Genomic DNA, 22,762 nt, shown 5'->3' with positions numbered 1-22,762 from the left:
TTAATAAATCCCAGTAATCCTTCAGTTTCAGTATAACCTAGCAAGTTTACAGAGTATTCTGCCTTAAGTTCAAGAGCAGACTACTCAAGACTTACTCAGACCTGTCAAAAGCAGCTTAGACGTGATAGGGCAGTTCCACTAGATTTGACCTTGGTGCTGTTTCCTTTGTTTTGGCAGGAAGCATTAGGACTGAGTATCGAAGGGAGTAGGGCTAAATTCTTGCAATCTGTTTTTTCCTTCTAAAACATTAAATATTTGGGGCTTTGCAGGCCATGGATTTGTCTCACTCAACTCTGCCATTGTAATGAGAAAGCATCCAGACAATTTTAAATGAATGAGCATGCTGTGCTCTGATAAAACTTTAATTTTCACATGTCACAAAGTGTTTTTTTCCAACCACTAAAAATGTGAAAAACATCCTAAGCTTGTGGGCTGTGCAGAAACAGGCTGGGGGCTAGCTTTGGCATGTCGCCTGAGTGCCCCCCACCCTCCCCACCGCAGTGATTGCTCGCTCACTGCTCTTAGGTTAGAACCAAATGCTATGCCTCTCCTCCTGCCCCACTTAAGGACTGATACGTTGCTGTTACCCCAGTAATAATTACAGCAAAGATTTGTGGTGCAGGTTCCCTTTCTCTGCTTTGATGTTTATATGCGTATTCTAATAAGAGGTAGGTGCAGATCGAGCATTTATCAAGCCCAATTTTTTCATGTAAAAGATTACTGAACATTTTCACATTGAAAATTTCTCAGAATGTTCATTTTAAAATTAAAATTATACGTTTTAAAAAATCTAAAATCTGTACAGGCTCTTTAAAAAGTGACTTGTAACAGATAATGTTACATAGTCGGCTACTTTTTCCAGTCAGCATTATTGAAAGGACCCCCACCTGTGGCAGCACCTGTCTTTAGTAGCCATATATTATGTTGAATAGATGATATCTCCCTTATTTGTACATTTAAATTGATGCCAGTTTTATAAATTCTACAGTACACATCTCTGACCATATTTCGATTGTGCAGCTTGTCAAAGTATTTGTTGACTAGATTCCCAGCAGTGGAATTGTTGGGTGAAAGGGTTATATGCACTGTTTTGTTTTGTTGTTTTAAAGATTGGCACCTGAGCCAACAACTGTTGCCAGTCTTTTTTCTACTTTTTCTCCCCAAATCCACCCAGTACATGGTTGCACATTCTAGTTGTGGCATGTGCGACGCCACCTCAACGTGGCCTAATGACTGGTGCCATGTCCGAGCCCAGGATCTGAACCGGTGAAACCCTGGGCTGCTGAAGCAGAGCGCACGAACTTAACCACTCGGCCACGGGGCTGGCCCCTGCAGTAAGTTTTGGTAGGTACTACTAGTTGCTCTCCAAAAGGCTTTGCCAGTTTACATGCACAGATCCTTACCTGACTGTTATTTTTTATGTCTGTATAATGCTCCATTATATGGATATACCCTTGTGGGCCTGGCATTTTCCTTGTATCACCATTTCAGTTGCCTTATGTTGCTACATAAATCGTGTTCACATTCCTGGAGGTTAGTTGGATTCCTAGCGTAATTACTTGATCAAAAGATGTTTATTTTTAAGGTTCTTGATATACATTCATGGCCAAACTTTGGGAGTTTTTTGTGAGGAGGATTGTCCCTGAGCTGACATCTGTGCCCATCTTCTATTTTGTATTTGGGATACCACCTCAGCATGGCTTGATGAGCGGTGTGCAGGTCCACACCCGCGATCCGAACCTGCAATTCCCAGGCCACCAAAGTGGAGCACGCAAACTCAACCACCACGCCACCAGGCTCACCCCAAATGACCAAATATTTTTATTTCACTAAGGAGTGAATTTGAGTAAAAGTTAAAAAGTCTGGCACTGGTGTTTAATAATCAGATAATGTGATATCCAGAGGGCAATATTCCACATATTGGGAACAGTAACTTTTAGGATCAGAATTAGCTGAAATCATATCAAAGTAAAGGAATTTAATGCTAGTTTCTGGCAAAAAGACACGGAGCCTTTGAGTAAATCTGGATCTTTGCTATGATGGGCCTGCTGCTGGAATTTAGCCAATGGCACTAGTCAGGAAAGTAGTGAAAATAAGAGGGAGAGAAAGTAGCACCAGGAATGAGATCACTTTCAACCTGACTTTTGCTCTATAGCTCCATGTAAAACGCTGCTAAGTCTTTGGTGGGGGATATTTTTAAATAAAATTTTGCTTTTACAGATGGTTCATGTAGGTCTGTATAAAAAATTGCTGTAACACCCTGAAAGACATTTTAGGAACTTATGTATAAATCAACACCCAGAAAAGCCACTTATCTCTACTCCACTAGAACATAAGCTCCTGGAGGGTGGAAATTCGCTCTGTGCTGTAGCACTGATGCTGGGCACAAAGGAGATGCCTATCATTGTACAGTTACTGGTAACATTGTATTGAGAAGTTATGAGACAGTGTTGGAAACTTCTAGACAGAATCAACTACACAGCAACATTCCAGCTATAGCCAACTCATTAAAAATTATACTTTAATAAACTCAACTAGTGTTTAATTAGTACTGTGTCACTTTGTCTACAAAATTCTGCTTAAAGAGAATTCTTGTATTCCAATGTGAAGAAAACACTGGAAAATGCCAAGATCTTTCCCCCCCAATTTAACAATCATAAACAAAAACTAAATGAGATTGAATACAACTTTTACATGAGGATTCTAAAGTTGGTCTTGGGTAAACACTACTTTGGGGAAATACAGCTGCGGGCAGGGTGCCTCACCACCCTTTTAAAGAGGTGCAATAATTAAAGTGATGGTAGTGTAGAAAGTATCTGCAACATATTACAGCAAAGTGCTTATAGAATAAGGCAAGAGCTCTTGAAAATGATTAGAATAATTCTAACAAAACCCCATTAGGGTGGGGGAATAGCAGTAAATAAGACAAGCACAGACTGGTGTCTAATAAGATGGAAAATATCCATTGGGAGAGTTATGGTGACACCCTACTAGTGAACAGTTCCTTTTAACCAAGTTAACTCCAATTGCATATAACCATCAATGGGAGAACAGTAAAGCTGTTACTATGGAATCCACACAATTTTTCTCTTGGATGGTGGTGTTTAAAAAAAAAAAAAAGATAATTTATTTCCATTTTTATTTGATGTTTCCAAATATAAAAAAAGTCAAAATTCTTACACTGATTATCTCAAAGGAGACCATGCAAAGCAATGTAAGATGTACACAACAATCACCCTGCTGCAGGTGTGCTGCTCTGTGCAACTGTGTGAGCCACCGAAGCCTGAATGCATGTTCACCTGTCCACAAAACCCAACAACAAACATGCAGGATAGCTGCTACTTTGTATCTGTGAGTCCATTTATAAACTTTTTTTTTTATTTAGGAGGCACTCGGGGACTGAGAAGTTTAGCTGCCCAATTTTATCCAACTACCCCACACAAATGACAGTCCCAGAACTGTAAACTGAGGGTTGAGACAGTAGACACGGTTTGTTATCTGTGGTAGATGGAGCTGTTGAGCCTGAAAATGTAGGCTTTTTTTCTTAACAGAAATCTCTTTAGGGCCCTTCCTCTAATTTTGCTAGACTAGGTTCCAGAAGAATAGTGAAGAACTCCTCGTGTGAAATTTAAAGTGTGACAACTGTAAAGTGTCTCTCTGCATTATACAGATTTTTGCTAGTTGCATAGACTAAAGACAGGTGGTTAGCTAAATGGCACTGAAGAAAATCCTGACCCCAGTGGCAGTACTTAGTCCAAACGTTTCTGACCAAAGGAAATTATACAACAATATTTATAGGCTCATTTTTAAGAGATGGCTGACATTAATACTGTACATATTTTACATGTCAAATACATAGTCCAAGAGTTTATAAAATAAGTTCATGCATTATTACCTCTAAAAATATCATGTACAAGATAACCCCCCCTCCCCATACTTGTGACAGCATTTCAGGTGGACACAGTCTTATATACAAAAACTATCCAGTTTCTCTGTTAAGTATATAATTTAAAGAAACTTCAGAGATTACTGAGAAAAAAATCTTAGTCCATTGAAGGTCGATACAAAGTGTCAGTCTGTGGGATTTAAAATGTTTCCTTTTTAAAAAACACCCAGAATACATAACCTCTGTACAAAGAAAAATATACAAGTTCTGATGACCATGTTTGATCACACTACATAATTTAGAATGAAATGTCATTGGTTAAAAGTTTTTCTACTTTACTCATTCTTTTGACAGCATTAATTTGTGAACTAATGTTTCTATTCAGCTGCATTTATGGCACAGGATCTCCTTTTCAAAACAGTGGCACCCATTTTCCTCAAGTGTAACAGCACTATTTTTAGCAGCAATTGTCTTTTTAGAGGTTAACAATTTGTAGAAGAGAGGTATACCTATACTTATTGTCTACTCTGTACTCACCAGGGACAATGGCTACAGGAGGCAAATGTCTATGTGTAGGATGATCTTTCCCTCGTCCCACCCCACATCTTTTTCAAAGGGTTTTCCTCCCACCTCATTTCTGACCTGGTTGGGGAAGTCCAGGAGTTTCAGAGAAGGTACCTATGTATTTCAGATGGGATTCTTGATTTTGAGTATAAAAACAAGTATGACACAAAATAATTCTTAGTTCAGGGATGTTCCAGTGCCCCAAAAGTTAGATGACAACTGGCACCTCTTGACAACCTATATAAGATGAGACATTCTGTGGTGCCCTAACAATCTAGGTCTGTAACAGCTGAACAGCAAAAGGCCCTTTTACTCAATCGTTGACGCAGTCACCCCTGACTGGCATTTGAGGCTAGACTACAATCTTGTGGTTATCGGTAACCAGCAAGTTTAACTGAAGAGGTGTCACTAAACTCAAAAACTCAAAAGTACATTTGTAAAAGCAATTTACATTGAGGGAAATACGGTTCTCAGGTATTCTATGTAAAGAGAGATTATTGATAAAGGGAACTGACAAACATGCTAACTCAAATCCCATGAATACAGTTTTCATGATATGTATTTGCTTCATGCATTTTGCTTACAATACCTCCCTAAAAATCACCAACTCCGAGAGTTGAACTTTATGTTAAAGGACTATTGAGTTATAGGGGAATTGGCCATATCAGGTAGCTAGTGACAATAACACTAGTTGTGAAAATTGAGACAAATGAGTTGACAAATTCCTAAAAACAGCAAATTGAGTCCTTTGTCAAAATAGTTACTGACCCATACAGAAAGAGTCCAAATCTGGAATTTATGAATTAAAATTGTGATCCTATGAAATAAGTTTTTGGATGGGTGGATTTCTTTAATATCAGGATCTTCGTAAATTCCCACAACAGGATTTGTTGAATACGTTAATGCTGTGAATGAGAGACCAATTTAGGGGGAAAATGTACCCACAAGTAAGTTGATCTGACGAAAACCACAGACTGATGTCGAATGGACAAAACACTGAAAAAAATGACAAAATAACATGGGGGGGTGGGGCAGGGGGCACAGTTAAGGCATCTAAAAAAAATTCCACATGGCTTTGGCTTATTAAAATATTTTACACTTTAAAAAAAAAAGATTTGAAATCATCTGAAAAACATGCAAATTGTTTGAAAATCCTGCAGGGCAAATTCAGACAGTTTGCAAGCGTCATTCAGATGTTTGCCAAGGAAAGTAAAGAAGCCTCTCCCCGTGAGGTGGCACATGGTGGGGGAGATGCTCCCAGCCCCCTCTATCTGATACTAGATGGCAACCCAGGGGTCTGTGCAGCAGTTACAAACAAGGTGTTATTATCTGGAAGGGAAGGGACAGTGGAATTGCCATTGGATGGAGAACAACCCAGCTTTAGTTTTTGCAGATACTCTGCATGTACAGGCTTATGACACTGGAGAACTCTGATAGCATCTTCAACTTTGAACCACTCTCTCTTCCTTCCTAGAAAATAGTAATGACATTGGTCACTGTACAATAAAGTCAACTTTAAAAAGCCATATCCTGTTAACAATGCCCCTCACTCCTCCCCCACGAATAATTACTTTTTGGAATGGCTTAGATGATGATATATTGGGGAAGAATTTTAAGATAATTCAAATGTGTAGATAACATTGATCGTCCCTTGAACATGAAATTGGATACAAGGATGCAGTATTTAAGAGAATTCAGATAGAAGAAAAGAGAACGTACCTATATTAACAGAATCTTCCCAATCTTCTAATATTTCAGTGACAGTAAGAACATAAACATATGTCCTGTGCTTTCGGTCTTGGTTCTGCTTGAATATAAAAAGAAAAGCATTTCAATCTACAGGAGTTGGCCATGTACACATTTTTGAGGGGAAAACTCAGTTGTGGCATACTGCTGCAGTAGCCTAGTGTCTCTGCCAACATACGCAAGTATGCACGGTTGTATAATCCAGCACAGAAGTGAGTTTTTGTAAGACGAAACATTTAAATCCCAATATTAAACTTTTAGCACTTTGATTTCTGTCCATTAGACAAGTAATTTTCATAAAGAAAATCTTAAGACTGGAATGGAATCTATTTTAAAAGAACTGCATTCCTGTCGTTTTAGACTAGGTTCTATTCTCTAGGGCTAATCCTGATAGCCTTCCAACATGATGCTTCTCTCAGGACCTCTGCAGAACACCACATCCCCAGTTCCTTTAGAACATGTCTCTGAGAGTTTACAACACAAAGCACAGGCCTATAACCTAGCCTGGGGCTTCTCAACCTTGGCTGTCCATTCCATCACCCAGATGAATGGTTTTTAAGAGACACCAATTCAGTCCATCTGAGATGAGGCCTCAGTATTGATATTTTAAAAGCTTCCAGATGAACTATGCATAGCCAAGGTTGACAATACCTGGGTTAGTCCATTTCTGGAATATGACATTTTAGTCCTAGTATGTTCAAACTCGGTTTTTACCCATATTAACACTGCCACCTAGTCTTGTGTCTGTGTTCAAAATCAAACACAAGCTGGCCTTGAGATGAAGACGCCTGCCATCGTCTCGGTTAAAATTAGCCTTGTTTGCTGTAGTCTAAGACTACACATAATTGCCCTGATTTTTTCCACCACAAATAACCTGAGTAATCCACTCATTCAAACAGTGTATTACGTCTTTGGGAAGGAATGAGAACAGCAACAAGTTAGAGGCATCTCTCACTCAAAACATTATTGTTCATTATTTTTACAAATCTGTTGTCTTCTCTCTATGCCTGGAACATCGATACATTTATTATGCTATGTTCACTGAAATCACCACAGTGAGCGAGCAGGATATTTCTAATTTTCTTATATTCTCTAAAGGAAAGTAACATTGATTACTATATTCTGTTCAGACTCTATAAAATTTAAATAGGATTTGTAAAGCACATAACACTATCACCTTCTTGTGTTATATAAGCTTTATTTGTAATGTGAGAAGTTTTCTTCAAAAATCTTGTCAGCATACTGACAGATATGCTATTTGTACCGTGGCTACACTGACGGAAAACCCTCGACACGTTTTTCAGTTTAACCAGGAGATGGTGCTCTTTAACTGGGGAAAGCAAGGGCGGAATTCTGGAAAAGTGTGACAGTACCTTAAGAACTTTACTCTTACAATTACTATAGTGTTCTGGGAATCATCAATTCTACCAAGTGCTGTACAGATCTTTTCCTGAATTCTTGTAAAAAAAAAGGCTTAAAAACAAAATTTTATATGGCTCTACCAGGACTGAGACAACCCTTAAATAGTATCTTGTAAAAAATGTCAGTGTGTTTGGTGTACCATGTATCTGGTCTAAATCTTAGATGAACACCCATTTGAGAATAGCTTGGGTCTCCATGACCTGACTTGGTTTCTCCCTACCTTCCATAGTATATATATCACTTCAAATTCCCTCCCCACAAATTCCTTTCTACCTTTAGTAATAAGGGATTACACAGAAGAGGATTCTGTGCTTTTTAACATCTATTCTATGTATCTGAGTTTTGTATCCCCATGAGTCCTTTAAGGATAGTCATGTATGTCATTGAATGTTATGTGCTGAAGGCAAAGGGTACATTTCCAGACAGTATCCACAAGAGAGCCAAGCCCTTAGATGATATTGAGGATACTGCACCTCCTAAGAAGTCTACCTGCACAGTATACAGTGAACCAAGAGATGTCTTTCTATATCAACTCCACTGTATTGTCATATAGAAGTGATTGTTACTGTAATAATGCTGCATAAAACTGATGGTATAGGAAAGTTAACTTTTACTTCCCTCCCTCCTAATCCTTATGACTTACTTGCCTACTGATAGTTTTAGAGGAATATCTAGTTCAGGTTGCTGCCAGATAATCTGGCAGGTTAGGAAGGAATCAATCATTAATCCTATTACCAGCAAGCTGAGAATTACTTTTATAACTCACCTCAAATATGCCCAGGAGTCTGCCTAATTTTCCTTTGACTCCAGCCTATTAAGAAAAAGATGAAATGTAAAAATTTTTACCTTTTCATAAAAAAATTTGTATGAAAGTTATTTTCTGGCTATTTCGATTTTTGAATCTAAACACCATCGGCCTAGGCCTTCCCACACCAAGCCTGCTTCTGTGAAGTTTTTTGTGGCTGTGCCAAGATTTGCAACCTGTGGCTTGCTATAAAATACGGCTTCATTTGTTCCACATGCAACTTCCTGTTCATCAGATTTATTGTCATTTATTTTATAAGAAATGGCAAGGACTAACCAAAAATTAGACTTCCTACCAATTTGGGACAAGCTTTATGAATGAAAATGAACTTTTCTCTATGAACTGATAAAATAAATGCCCTTCCCTCTTCTTACCTGAAGGCGCGTCTCTCTCCTGTTGTCACCGGCTCAGGAAGTAAAATTCTCTCTCCATGCTGCCCTTCTACTCAGAGTCCTCATACTTTTAGCAAGCATGTGACACACTGACCGGAACTTCAGTGTGGGCCCCATTCAAATCCAGACTGCAAACTAACAGATTGGTGCATGCTGTCTCCTCTATCTAGAATGTGTTCTTCCCCGAGGAGGCCGCTCTCCCTTCAAGACCCATCGCCTTGAAACCTCGCCGACTACACCAAGGCCCAATGAGAGCTACAGCATTTGCTTCACTCCTACCGTAACTGCTGCTCAGTAGCTTTTCATGGCATTAATCTATGCTGTTTTGCCTCTTGAGTAAAAGCGAGTTCTGCATCATCAGCTGTAGGAAGATAAGCAGGCCACGTGTGCTTCCGTGCACATGAGTGCACGCCACATTCTACTGAGCTTTCAGACAAAACAAGTAAAAGAAAAACAATCTGCTTCTTATTCATCTGAATAAGAATTACAGCACATGAGTAATGTCTCTGTACATTCTTGCTCAGTGTAATACTAACCTGGCTCTCGGGCAAGGCCATCGTCTTGCCAATCAGACTTACTGGTCTGTTACACAATTACATGTTACACAATTCTGGGGGACTTCCACATTGATTTTAGCTCTATTTTACCAGGTACAAAAAATATCTGTTTAGCAAAATGCTATTGTCACATGCTTAAAAATGTTGAATTAGAGAACACAAAAGCAACCATGTGACCTGCTTTGTCTTCTTGCCTTCTCCTGAGTGTATGTAGCAAAGTGCCTTGTTTGAACCTCATGCAGAAGACCGTTCCTGTAAACCCCCCAAATACCGTCTGTGTGAAAGGAGAACCAACGAACTCCTCCTCCTCTCACCTCTTCATAGACCTCCCTCACCGCGGCACCACCAGGCTCCTCCTCGGGCTCCATGCCTCCGCCTGGGACGATCCATTGGTCTGGGTACCGACTGCTGCTCACCAACAGCACCTGCAAGACAGACCACGACCGTACACTCCCAGCCGAAGAAGCACTATGGATGTAAGCAGCATTCTCAAGCCCTTACAAGGAGTAAATCTCTTCTAGATTAACCCATTAACATTATTAGGGGTACACGTTACACCACAAAAAAGCAGTGCACAGCCTTTGTAAACGCTGTCTTTCTGAATTCCGAATTCAACAAGAACATGATCACATTACTAAATGATTCTATACCTCACGAAGTCATTTAAACTACCAGGTTCAGTTAGTACAATTCTCCAATTCTTGGATGCTAACAAAGGAGAAAAGCAGAGACTTGGTTTACTAAGCCCCAGAGCTGTATGCACTGAGGCTTGTGGTCACATCTGTTATTCTTTAGACACAGAATCTTACTATTCTTCCAAATTTAAGGACATGTGACTTCAGGGAGGTCACTGTTCCTTCACCTATAAAATGTAAGAATACGTAGAAGATAAGAGGCACTGTGACAAGGGAATGGGAAAATTCATGTAAAGCCAATGCTGGGAACATGGAGAGAGCTTGTTATTTTTATAATTATGATTAGGTGGAAAGAGGCACCCTCCATATTCCAAACCTATATGAATGAGCAAAAGTTGCTCCATTTTGAAAAGAGGCAGCTATAATTTGTGATCTGGAAGAGGGCTGGCAAGCTTTAGCCCACTGCCTGTTTTTGGACAGTCTGTGAGCTAAAGATAGTTTTTATATTTTTAAATTCTATGAAAGCCAAATTTCAGTCTTCATAAATAAAATTTCATGAGAATCCAGTCACACTCATTCATTTTACATGTTGTCTATGGCTGCTCTCATGCTACAAAAGCAGAACTGGGTAGCTGCGACAGACTGTAGGACCTGCAAAGCCTAAAATATTATCTGACCCTTACAGGAAAAGTCTGCAGACCCTGATCAACAAGAGCATTAAGCTTGAAATGTGAAAACACTTTTAAAGAAACAAACTAACTATATTAACACAGAGTATTCTAGAGGTTCACTATTTTAACAGTACCTGAAACAAATATTGTGGGTTAGGTTAAAATTAACCTCTCCCAAAGGCTATGATAAATAACCAAATGACATTTATGAAGGTAACAAGTGTCTTAACCAACCTGAACAAAACTGTTTGCAAAATTACCTTTGTATATGCCTGTAAGTAAAGGTAAAGGAAGCAGATAAATGCATCAGTTTGGAGCCAAGTTTTCTCTCCAGCGTGGGTCCTGGTTTTCTGATATGCATGGCAGAAGTTCTATCTGCCCAGCTCCCTCCCTACCGCCAGAGAACTGCTGGCCCTGAAGAGTTCACAGGATTCACCTGCTCCCTGAGGAAGCTGCCAGGAACTCAACCTTTCCCAACTGGAAAATTCCAGGCTGACAGTAAGTAGTTGAGCAACACTTCCCTTTCCCTCAAACCTCTAACACGTCGAGTTAGAGTCAATGAACGTTCAAGAGTCTGAGCATTGCTTCCTTGTCCTTGATCTGAGTAGGACTCTGCTGCTTCCACCAGCATCCTTCCTTCAAGTGAGGAACCGGCTGAACAGCGGCAAATACAGAGAAAGCCCCGTAAAGTACCACCCCGAAGCCTTGACATTGAGGGTACCACCAAGTCCAAGTATAGCAATTTTGGTAAAATGAAATCTAAGACAGCCTTAAATTTAAGCCTTCTTAAGTATTAGCAAATAGGACTTATGTATCAAAATTAGAAACAAAACAGCCAGAATAAGCAAATCTGGCGAGAACTGGAAAAAGGTTTGAACTTGACGGTGTTGGTAACTGTACAGAGCATAACCAAGATGTGCTTTATCGCTTGATGCAGGGGGCTAATGACAGGCTAACAGTCTACCTTTCAATGTGTCAGTTTCTTCCTCTGGAAAAAGAAGTAACTCTCCTTGTAGGATTGTTGCGTGTTAATGAGTATTAAGTATCTCAGATCCTGGCTTAAGCACTCACTGTTGGCCATGACTAGCTCTTCTGCTCTCCCACCATTTGAGTTGAATCAGCTTACCAGGAATTAGACTTGTTCTCTATATTTTGCCAGTTGTACTTGTTTTATAATTACTGAGAGTTGATGAAATAAGGGCAGAAAGGAATTATCAGAAATACTCTGCAAAGATTCATTAAAGGTGGGTTATTAAAAACTGCTATAAAATTAAGTATGGATGAGACTACTATAAAAGACGGGAAAAAAGGAAATTTAAAAAATCCAGGAAGGGTTTGCAAGAGTCTCTAAGCTCAAATTCACTAAACAGAGTCAAACTGCAAACTAGATTTCACCTTTGTATATTATTCACAAAAGAAGCTTACCGAGGATCTATGGTATTCAAAGGCTGGCAAGTGAATGTAAGTTTTTAAGTTAAAACAAAAATGTTCAAGGTACAAAAGCATTATATCTTGCATCAAGGGAAAAGGAGAGCCAGCCCTGGTGATCTAGCGGTTAAGATTCTGCGCTCTCACCACCGTCGCCTAGGTTTGTTTCCCAGTCCTGGAGCCACACCCCATCTGTCAGTTGTCATACTGTGGCGGCGGCTCGCAGAGAGAACTGAAACTAACAACTAGGATACCCAACTATGCACTGAAGCTTTAAATTAAAAAAAAGGTGGGCTGACCCCATGGCTGAGTGGTTAAGTTCGCATGCTCCAATTTGGCGGCCCAAGGATTTCGCCGGTTCGGATCCTGGGTGTGGACATGGCACCGCTCATCAGGCCACACTGAGGTGGCGTCCCACATGCCACAACCAGAAGGACCCACAACTAGAATATACATCCATGTATTGGGGGGCTTTGGGGAGAAGAAAAACAAGCAAAAAAGAAGATTGGCAACAGATGTTAGGTCAGGTACCAATCTTAAAGGATCATAAAAACAAAGAAAAAGGAAAAGGAAACAGGAACTAGAGGAACAGTAACCGTCCTGACTGCAGAGTTAGAGGCCTCGTTTCCTGGTCACTAAAGCATGGGTCAGGGATAATCTGGTTGCTGTTGCCTGGATAAAATTCTTACTACACGATTCTGTGCTCTCTAAGCAACTTTCTTGATTACTTTCATAATGGGACAGACAGTGCAAGTGGCTAGCCTCCGAGAAAGTACATCCTTATTTAGCAAATAGGGAGTTTTGAAACTATATCGATATTCATAATGTAGAGTCTTTAAAAAATGAAATTCAGTGTCATGTATGTAGGTCAATGACTATTATGTTCCCATTTGTCCAAAATAGTCTTTAAAAGCTAAATTACATAAGGTTAGTAAATGTTGAATAACTCATTACTATGGTCTTTCTCTGCTTTTCTGAACTAACACTTAAGCTTCCTATTTAAAACCAAATATTTATCTACAGGACATCATTAACATATGACTAAACTTCTCTTCTAAAAGTCAGTGAATGGAACCCCTGCATGGTTCAACATCTCCCTTCATAAATTACTTTTTGGAAAGCCTTACAAAAGCAATTCTATAAACTTTGGACAAATGATTTAGCTTAAATCAAGACTCATCATACAAGAGTCCCTTGACATTCCAAAATGATTAAATCTCATTAAGCCATTAACTTCCTTCAAATGTATCTTTCCCCAAAATGATCAGTTTAAATGAGTAATTAATACCTGTAGTATAGAAATGATTGGTGGGGCTGGCCCCGTGGCTGAATGGTTAAGTTTGCGTGCTCCACTTCAGCGGGCTGGGGTTCACCAGTTCAGATCCTGGGCATGGACCTATGCACTGCTCATCAAGCCATGGTGTGGTGGCATCCCACAGAAAAGAAGTAGAATGACCTACAACTAGGATATACAACTGTGTACTGGGGCTTTAGGGAGGGGAAACAAAAAAGAGGAAGATTGGCAACAGATGTTAGCTCAAGGCCAATCTTCCTCATCAAAAAAACAAAAAAAAAGCTTGAAAAAAAAAGAAATGATTGGCATCTAAACTACCAGCTTAAGAGATTTGACAGTGAGCCTTTGAGCGACAGTACAGATTTGAAAACCAATGTGTTCCATTAAGTACTTGCCTACTCATCTTGAGTACTTCATTTGGAGTTCAAATGAGGTCAAGGCCACATTCGTGTGTGGTGATTAAGAAAGAGCAAGCACTCCATAGACAAGAGTAGACAGAACTATGGCATAGGTCTCCAGGGTAGAAGAAATGAATCTGAATAGCAGAAGCAGAGACAAGGACGATGAAAACTCCCTGTACACACTGGAATAATCTAAACCTATAGAACCCACCACAAAGCATTACTATTCAATATCCCCTCTCGCCTGCAAAACCATCTAAACACTTCTATAACATCCCCAATCTACTAGATCCATCCCATAGCTTTAGCATGCTAACTAATGCTCTAAAAATGGTATTACCGAAGTAACAAAGACAGGTTATAAAAGTGTAGTAAGAGGCTACACCAACAGCTGACAGATCCATACATGGTCATTCATAGGTTTTAAATTTCTTTTCAACTATTCTAGTTATATTGGATTTTGTGTATCCAACAAGATGACAGAGATGAAAGTCGACATTCAACCTTACAGACAAGACAGAGCTGAGAGCAAAGGAAAGATTTATAAAAAGGAAGCTAGTCAACCCACCAGGTTGCAGAATTAGACTTGAATCACACTCAAACCCCAAGCCAATGCTGTTAGAGGGGTGAGAAGATTTCTTCCTCAGTGCAACCTGCCCACCTTCACAGAAGCCTTCCTCCCACTACCCGGGCAGACCGCAGCCCTCTCCCCGTGCAGTGAGCAGTCATCGGAAGAGAACATGTTCACCTGGCGTTGCCGAGAAGTCATTTCTCACACCTGTCTTTTTCTTAGAAACCTAATGCTTTATGCATTTGGAATAGAAGTATTTCTCACTTTAAGCAGCAATAGTGTCATGATAGTGGCCAACTCGGAGCTAGTCCTGAGCCTCACCAGATGAAGGTTCGTCTGTGAATTGGAACGATCTATTATCGCCCGGCAAGTCCTCCTCACTGGGGATGTGTCAAAGCATGTAAACTGAACAGTGCTGCTCAAGGCCTGCGTGATGCAGCGATGCCTCCAGAGGCTGGAGGAATGTGGGATTGCCAGTCCCCAAACTGCTTTTGTCTTTCAGCTTTTAGCCCTCTAACTGCTCCCAGCCAGGACATGCCTCTGGGAACAGCCAGTCACTACAAATTACCACACTCTCCCGGAAAAGACAAAGCTATTCAGAGAAGCTCTCAAGTGATCCTAAATCTAAGAATGAGGAGCTTTATGTTGTGAATTGTAGCTATTTAGAAGCTGTTCTGGGGTGGTTCTTTCTTCCCATCCTCATGAACCAGGATAGCAACAATCGTGAAAACTACCTCTACCATAGTTAACTGTTTCACAGGCATTTGGGCCAACAGCATATTAGGAACACTCACCATGCAGAGACATCTTAAAAGAGCCTAAGTTACAAGAATGGTTATTACATCCACTAATGAGCTACCTACTGCTATTACTAAATAAATTTGTACTACTTTTTGGACTATAGAGGCACAGTGCTATAGGAGGATCAGAAATAACAGCTCACTCTGTGAAAATGTGTTTAACCCAAATTAGATTACATCAGATTTGAGAGACGCATGTCAATAATGATAAGTTGGGTTGATGGCGATGTGTTCTCCTAGCGTGTCAGTTTTGAAGTGATGGGGCAAGCTTTTATATAATTAGAGAAATCTCTGGTGATAGATCAAGGCTCGAAAAGAAAAACAGAGTCGAATTCTACAGAAGAGATTTCCCTTGAAGGAAGCGGCTGGTTGAGTGGATTTTTCTAAGAAGCCCTTCTTTAGGTCTGGGAGAGCCGCAGGCACAGATGAAGGCTCTACTTTTCCCACCGAGTCTTAGTTTTAGTGCATGATTTTGTAGAACTCAGACATTTTAGGAATATACATTCGGTGTTTAGCTGACTCGCTGCAGAATGAGGCCCCTGGCTCAGGAACTTAAAAGCTGATTAGAGCAGTTAAGTCCAAATGGAAGAGCAGTGCTCAGTTCTTAGGACTGTTCTGTCAGTGTTTCTCACTGGCAACTGTGCCTGGATTGCACCCAGGATCGAGTCATTTCTATTTATCCCTTTAGCACTCCATCCTCTTTTGCTGCCAGATCATTCTCAAGCTTGAACACATCTAAAATCTGAAAGTTCACTCTTCCAAACTAAGAGTTCCTTTCTTGCCTAGCAGCTCCTTAGCCCTACATTTAAGGTGTTCTGTTTTGCAGTCATTATTTGTTCCATGCTGTCTTCAGCTGCAGCCCAACTAGACCACAGGCCCAAGTCCTATGCCGTTTGTGATGCTTGGTCCTTCCTTTCCCTCTTCCTGAAATCCAAATGCCAATGACTCACATTGGATCGTAACCCTGGAGCACCTCTTGGCACTTTTATCTTACTTTATTTCCCTTTGTATCAATCATTTGTCTAACCTCCCACTACAGAACACAGTCCTTAGGAGCTGACAGTTCTCATCCTTGCATCCCTGTTCAAAGTATCGTATACGCAAATATGTCCAATGGAATCCGTTTTTGGTTACCTTTTGTGAATGGACTGTCTTCTTTCACTGCACAAGCACAGTATCCCAGCTACTCTATAGGAAACTTATTTGTGGGCTTGTCTGGAAGCCCAACTGCCAAAACTAAGGGTGGTTCCCCACAGAAATAACTAGCCAGAAAGAGGACCAAATGAACATGAGACTTAGAAATAAAGGGCTTGGGCTCAAAACAATCTGGCAGCTTCCATGACCTTGGGACAAGTTATTTCTGCTGCCCAATTTCTTCCTATACAAATGCTAATGTTTATGATTTACCTCAGAGGGCAGAAAAAGATAAAATGGGTTAACACATAAAACCACCCCCAAAAGAATACAGACTGTGCTGTTAGAACAACTGTCTTTCCTACAACAACCTGTTCTAAAGTAAGGGCCACTTCAGTAGAGACAGCCAGATCAGAGCACTGCGTAGCTTTTTGGGGTCAAATAGAAATTACTATTTTATTTCAGTTTACACTCTATAAACTTTTCACCCTAAAATAAAGCACACATTGAAATCTCCCAACCAGGATGTAGGAGTTCCTAATCCGGTGCGAAGAAACATTTCTTACCTATTAGCTAAAGGAAAGGTGGGTTCTGGCTGGTTTGTATCCTATCCTTGGAAGTCTAGCAACGGAATTTCAACAGAGTGGGAAGAAATTCATAGCAAAACAGTAAGATGTGCAGGAAAGTAACTAATAGGCTTCGTTCTGTAATTATCGTATAACAGAAAGAGCCCCCCGACTATACACAACTACAGCAAGGAAGGTCGCGAAGAAAAGCTAATAAAGTTGGCCGTGCATTTTTTAGAGATGCCAGCATCTTCCTTCAGAGCACATTCTGTAACCAAGTGATTCACTTCGTTTCTCAACCGACAGGTTACCAGATTTACAAAGTTTTATGTAATGGATTTCTCTGGTAAATTCTCCAAATCTTGCTCCTTACTTCATTTTATCTAACGGCGCCAGTCTGTTGACTGAACTCGATGCTAGGAATTCTGCATTTATTACAATGGAAACAATTTCCAGGCACAAAAATAACTCAGTTATCTGCTAAAGTAATTTCTGAAGCTCTCCTCAGACTTTGCTTTACCATTCACACAATACGGATCACTTTGATTTCCTCCTATTTCCCATATTTCCCCCTGGGAACTTATGTATTTACAAAGCCTGAATTCCAAGTTCACATTATGGCAAGACTTCAAAGTCACCACTTTCAGAAAGGCTTTCAAGCTCAGCCTCACAAAATCTCACTCATTCAGCAGAGTGCACCTAATTGCTATGGGCGGGGCCCTGTGCCAAGAGCCCAGCATCAGGAGCAGGAACCAGATCCTGAATTCTGGCTCTCCCACTTCCTAATTATGTCATTTGGGCAAAGTACTTATGCTCTGCAACTGTCTCCTCACCTGAAACCAGCGCTAAAAGGATTTAATGTAAGCAATGTAAAGGTCTTCAGGCAGCGCCCCCTACACTGTAAGCACTCAAGAATATGATTACACCATCGTGAGCCAATCAGACAAGATCCTTGACCTTCCTGGATCACTTCTGGCTATTATATTCTTTGATATTCAAAGTTTGCTTTGTCCTCCCGTGGCCCTTCCCTCAAGGACCTTCTAATCTTTTTTTCACAGAATGCACTTAATGCTTGTAGACTCTGTTACTTTGTAAATGTTCAAAACCTTTCCCCCTCTACTTTCTAGCTCTCCTAAGTAGGCCCAGCTCGTAGATACAGACCAATTTCTTCTGAAAACTCCTCCCGGATTTAGGGTTAACACTTAAAGGCCCCCAAGTGAGCACTAATCAGCACAAAAAAGCTTGGTTTCTTTTAAAAAAATAAACAAGAATTTGAAGAGCACCATTTTTCAAGCACTTTGATTTTTGTTAGCATAGTAAGAACAACTAAGCCACTGAGCGTACACTATATCATACTCATCCTAACTACAGGGACTAGCAATAAGGAAGCCATTAAACTCCCACCTCCAGCTTTAGCCTGGGATTTTATTGGACACAGTTGGTGACAGCAGCAGAACTCAGAATGTTAATTTTTCCCTGTCTAATCACTTGAGGAGTGGCGATGCTAAAAGATTTTCATCAGCTACCAATCAACTGTTATCGCCCTAAGCAAATATAAAAGAGGGAGCCCTTTCCAAATTAAATAAATGTAACTAAGTAAAAACTGCTCTCCAAGGAAACCGCAAAGGCTTCAATATCAACCCAATGCAGATGGGTAAATTATAGAAGATAGACTGCTTACTCTTAGACAAGAAAGACCGCTCCTCTCCAGATGTCAAGCCAAACACAGCAAAGGAAAGAAGCTTTGATAAATATGCTGAGAGCGAGAGATTACTGTCTGAAAATGGCAACTTTGCCCACCTCTTGTCCATCTCCCCCCTTCTGGCGTTATTCACATTTTTCATGAACCATCTTTCTGCAGGCAGAAAACTTTAAAAGAATACGCCTTTTTTTTTTTTAATAAAAAGCAAGTATAATTATGCCAAGTGCTTGTGAGTTAAAAGCATTCACTTGAAAGTGGAATTGACCTAACCAGACTGAATGGATTTTATGTTAAAGCTCAGCGGCTGTTTGGCTGTTTCACAAACATGCCGGATTGAATCCGAAACCGCAAACTGCTTGTAACGTGGAAGGAAAATGTAGCAGAGGCAGAGAAGCGCTTGGGCTGCAACACTCACGCCATTTCCATCTCCTCCGTTCACACTCAAGGTTTATCTGGCTTTGCGCTCAATTCGCGTGTTAAGATGGTGACTCCCGCTAGGCGCGACCCATTCGCCCCGGGACCTCGCCAGGCGGGAGGCGGCCTCCCGCGCTCACGGCGGCCCCGCGGAGCCCGGCGGCTGGGCGAGCCCCTTTGTCTCCTCTATCAACCCAGAAAAAGGAAGGAAGGGAAGGAGGGCGGGCGGGGAGGAGGGAGGGAGGGAGGGAGGGGGCTATCCCTCCCAGCCCCGCGGCCAGACGGAGGGTCGGGCGGGCAAGGGGAGGTCCCCGCCCGGCCAGCCCCAGCCCGCACCCCCGGCGCCCCGCCGCCCTCACCTCATCCTCCTGCTCGCTCCGGAAGCACAGGCACGCCGCCCGCTTCTTGAAGCCCTCGCGGTCGTAGGTCCGCGTCTGGTTGGGCTTGAACTTCATCATAGAGGCGGGCTCTTGCTGCCGCTGCTGCTCCAGCCGTCGCCGCGGGGGCCCGGCCGCCGCCACCCCGCCGGAGAGAGGGGGCGAGGGCGAGTCGGGGCGCAGGGAGGCGAGGCGGCGGCGCGGGGACGAGCAGCGAGGCCGGTCAGTCCGGGAGCCGGCGGCCGCTCCGACGCGGGGCAGAGCGCGAGCGCGGGTCACTGGAGCCCGGGAGCCAGGGAGCAAGCGCCGCCTCTGCCGGGGCGTCCGCCGCTCTCCATGGAGCCCGCCGGGGGAAGAGCGAGGCTCGAGGCTCACGCCGCGCGGAGACAGTTGCGAGCACCCACGCCGACTGGGCAGCAGCGGCGCGGCGGCTTCGCGCCGCCCTCTCCGCCCCTATTTAAGGGGGCCGCACAAGCCCCGCCCCCGCGCGCGCCGCTCTGCGCGCGCCAACGCGCCTGCGTGCGGGACAGCGGCGGCGGGGGAGGGGAGGGGAGGGGAGGGGAGGGGAGGGGAGGGGAGGGGAGGGGACAGGACGGGAGGGGGGCGGGGCCGCGGGCGCCGGCGGCTCGGGTTTGGCGCGGCTGCAGGTCTCCGGCTCCCGCCGAGCGCGGCCTGACTCTGCCCCGCTAAAATGCCAGTGAGTGGAAACAGGCAAAGACCCCTCCCTCCCTGGTTGTAAATCCCGTGACTTTCCCCATGAGGACCTGAAATAGCATCTCCACGACAGGGGATCTGACTACACGGTACAGCCTCAGCAAAGTTGCGCCCTGGTCAGGAAATGCCAGGAAGCATGGCAGCGATTGCAGAGGCCCCGCAGTGACTGTGTAGACACGTCCAGAATTCTTCCGTGCAGTACGGGGAGAGAGGAGAGTGAAGGCCTAGAGAGGTGAAGACGGTGGTTAAGAGGTTTTGTTTGTTTGCTTTCCAGAGGAAAGGGAGAAGAGAAAATTTCCTTTTTTAAAAAATTTGAAATCTTTGCTTGCCGGGTGGCGGGTGGTCACTTGTATTCTTTCAAGAGTCAGCCAAGCTTAAACATTTCTTTGAAGCTGTGGATAACGTCTCCCACTTTCTCCCACTCTCTAGAATGCATTTATTAATCTGGCAATGGCTGCTATTTACTAAGTGTTTTTCTTGTGTATTCATGCCAAGTAACAGGCCCAGCTAGGTGCTGGGGCCACACCACTAATGTAATGGAGTTTCTGCTGTCTGGGAGCTTACAGTCTCCTGGGGACTTGGGACAAACAAGCTTTACATTTCAGAGTGTCATACAAGGGCTGAGATAGGAGCCAGGAGGCCTCGTGTTATGGAAGCTCACCGTCTGCATCCTGCCCCCTCCACAGAGGCCCCAGGGGCTTAGATCCCGGCACAGCTGGCTATGCCTGTTTCATTCCTGGAGGGCCTACTGTGTGCCAGGCCCTGGCATCCAAAGCCAGTCCCCGCCCTTCCAGGATCTTAGGCACCTGAGAGCAGACAGCCAAGTATTAAACAACCGCATAAGTATACAGAAAACTACAAAGGACAAAAGGTCTAAGGTGGTAGTGGGTTTCAGAGGGAGATTTGACCCGATCTGCAAGTCAGAAAAGGCTTTCTGAGGCAGCAGGGCGGGGCTGAGGGCTGGAGGAGGAGGAGGAGCTAAGGAGAACCCAGAGCTCAGTGAACTTTCAAGGCTGAGACAACTGGGACTTATGCAAAGTCCAGTGGGGGGAGGGAACCAGAAGAGTTCCAAGAAATGAAAGAAAAAGGTCAGTGTGGCTTCAGACAGGCTGGGGAGCCGGGTTCCCGCTCCAGCAGGGAGGGCTATGAGGCCTAAGCTCTCAGAACCTAGGGGTCCTGGGAGGGCTCGGAGCACGGCACTTGTCTTCCTGTTGTAGGCTCTGACCTCCTTGAGGTTCAGGACTGCTGCATCTAACTCGTCTTCTCACCTTCAGAGCCTAGCGAGGCAAGTTTGTACACTGAGTTAGTGTTAGTAAGCGGTTTAAGAAATGGGGCTTTACCATAGCGCAAGGGGAAATCTTATCAAGTCTGTGCAGAGAGATTTTTCTAAGCCTTAGCTTTCTCATAGAAGCCACTTGAAGTTTATTTCCAGATTCACAAACAGGGACAGAACACATCTAGCCAGGACTCTAGTACGGCTAAGACGCCAATATTGTTTTTACATAATTGGTTCAAATTGATAAAGTGAGTAATCTCACTGTAGTCTTTTTAAATGACAAAGAAGATTAAGCTTCCCTCTGCTTAAAACTCTTCAAAGGTCTGGCTTCTAGTTGGTGTTCAAGAATTACTAGTTGACTGAATGTTGGTTCACTCAAGTCTTTAGTGGTTATATGAGGTGAGGCATGTATCAGAATTATCTGAGGAAGAAAGAGGAAGATGCCTGGAACCAACTCACCAAAGGGAGAAAAAGCAGCAGCACAAAACCAGTGAGCATGAGTGTGGGGCACTTGCTTCAGGTTCCAGACCCTTGCATTTGGTTGATTCATCTTGAATTCAGTTCTCACATGTACCAATTACTATATGTAGCCTTTCTCTCCTATCAAATAGCTATAAATCCATCGTGTACCAGACTTAACTGAGAGACCACAGTGGGTCTGAAAGTGCATTAAAACTGTAAAGCATTTAAAGAAATGTAGGATGTTATTACCAAGGAAATTTTCATTGGTGATCTCTCCTCTTTCTTCTTCCTTTTCTAAAGGAGTAAAGAAGTAATGGAGAGGACCAGGTGCTTTGAATTTTCACACTGGGAGGGAGGGATCTTAATTTAAAAGGAATTCTGCAACCAATGATTTAAACTGGAGAATGTTTTGATACTATGAATAACCACCCCCAATTTTTTTGTCAATTAATTTATTTAGATTTTTGCAATTATTTCAGGGGGACAGAAAAGGAAACTTGTCTAAAATGAGAGAATAGAGACAGACCAAATTACAAACGCCAGGTCTTCATTTTCCGGTGTCAGTTCAGCCCAGAGCTCTCTGCTCAGTGTTGTCTAACCCATATTATACATCTGAAATGGACTGAGGCACTGTTCAAAGCTTAGATGACATCCAGCCAGATCGCAGTTGAGATAGTCGCAAGCTTGTTTTTGCTCTGCAGGGCCAGCGAGGACTGGGCTGCACCGGCCGGCTCCCTTAGGGGATCAGAGTCCAATTTCAGGTTAATCTCTGTTTAGTTCACATACCCCAGTATTGTCTTACCTAGAACTTATTATACACAGAGCAATTTCTTGTACAATTTTCAAAAGTTTAACTGTCAGAGAGAGAAACATTTTAGCATTGCCTGTGTAAGGTACTTTTCCCTGGGTCCTTTTAACAATGTAGCAGAGGATCCAGGAGGTGCT

At 42.6% G+C, this 22,762-nt stretch overlaps 1 protein-coding gene across 2 annotated transcripts; it reads right to left on the bottom strand.

The window, feature by feature from the left end:
- Positions 1-2,494: 2,494 nt before the first annotated feature.
- Positions 2,495-20,045, bottom strand: NUDT4 (nudix hydrolase 4). 2 transcript variants are annotated; one of them, XM_005606503.4, is made up of 5 exons: positions 19,348-20,045; positions 9,687-9,797; positions 8,385-8,429; positions 6,170-6,257; positions 2,495-5,920 (listed from the first exon to the last, which is right to left on the bottom strand). In XM_005606503.4, exons 1-5 carry the CDS (start codon positions 19,444-19,446, stop codon positions 5,718-5,720), a joined length of 546 nt encoding a protein of 181 aa, XP_005606560.2. In that variant the 5' UTR covers positions 19,447-20,045; the 3' UTR covers positions 2,495-5,717. The 2 variants fall into 2 exon arrangements, with proteins under 2 accessions (XP_005606560.2, XP_001495398.5); XM_001495348.7 differs by having other exon boundaries at positions 6,170-6,254; positions 19,348-20,044.
- Positions 20,046-22,762: the final 2,717 nt, after the last annotated feature.

The sequence above is a fragment of the Equus caballus genome, chromosome 28, assembly GCF_041296265.1.
Source record: "Equus caballus isolate H_3958 breed thoroughbred chromosome 28, TB-T2T, whole genome shotgun sequence".
Taxonomy (NCBI): Eukaryota; Metazoa; Chordata; class Mammalia; order Perissodactyla; family Equidae; genus Equus; species Equus caballus.
This window is presented reverse-complemented; position numbering and strand designations above follow the sequence as displayed.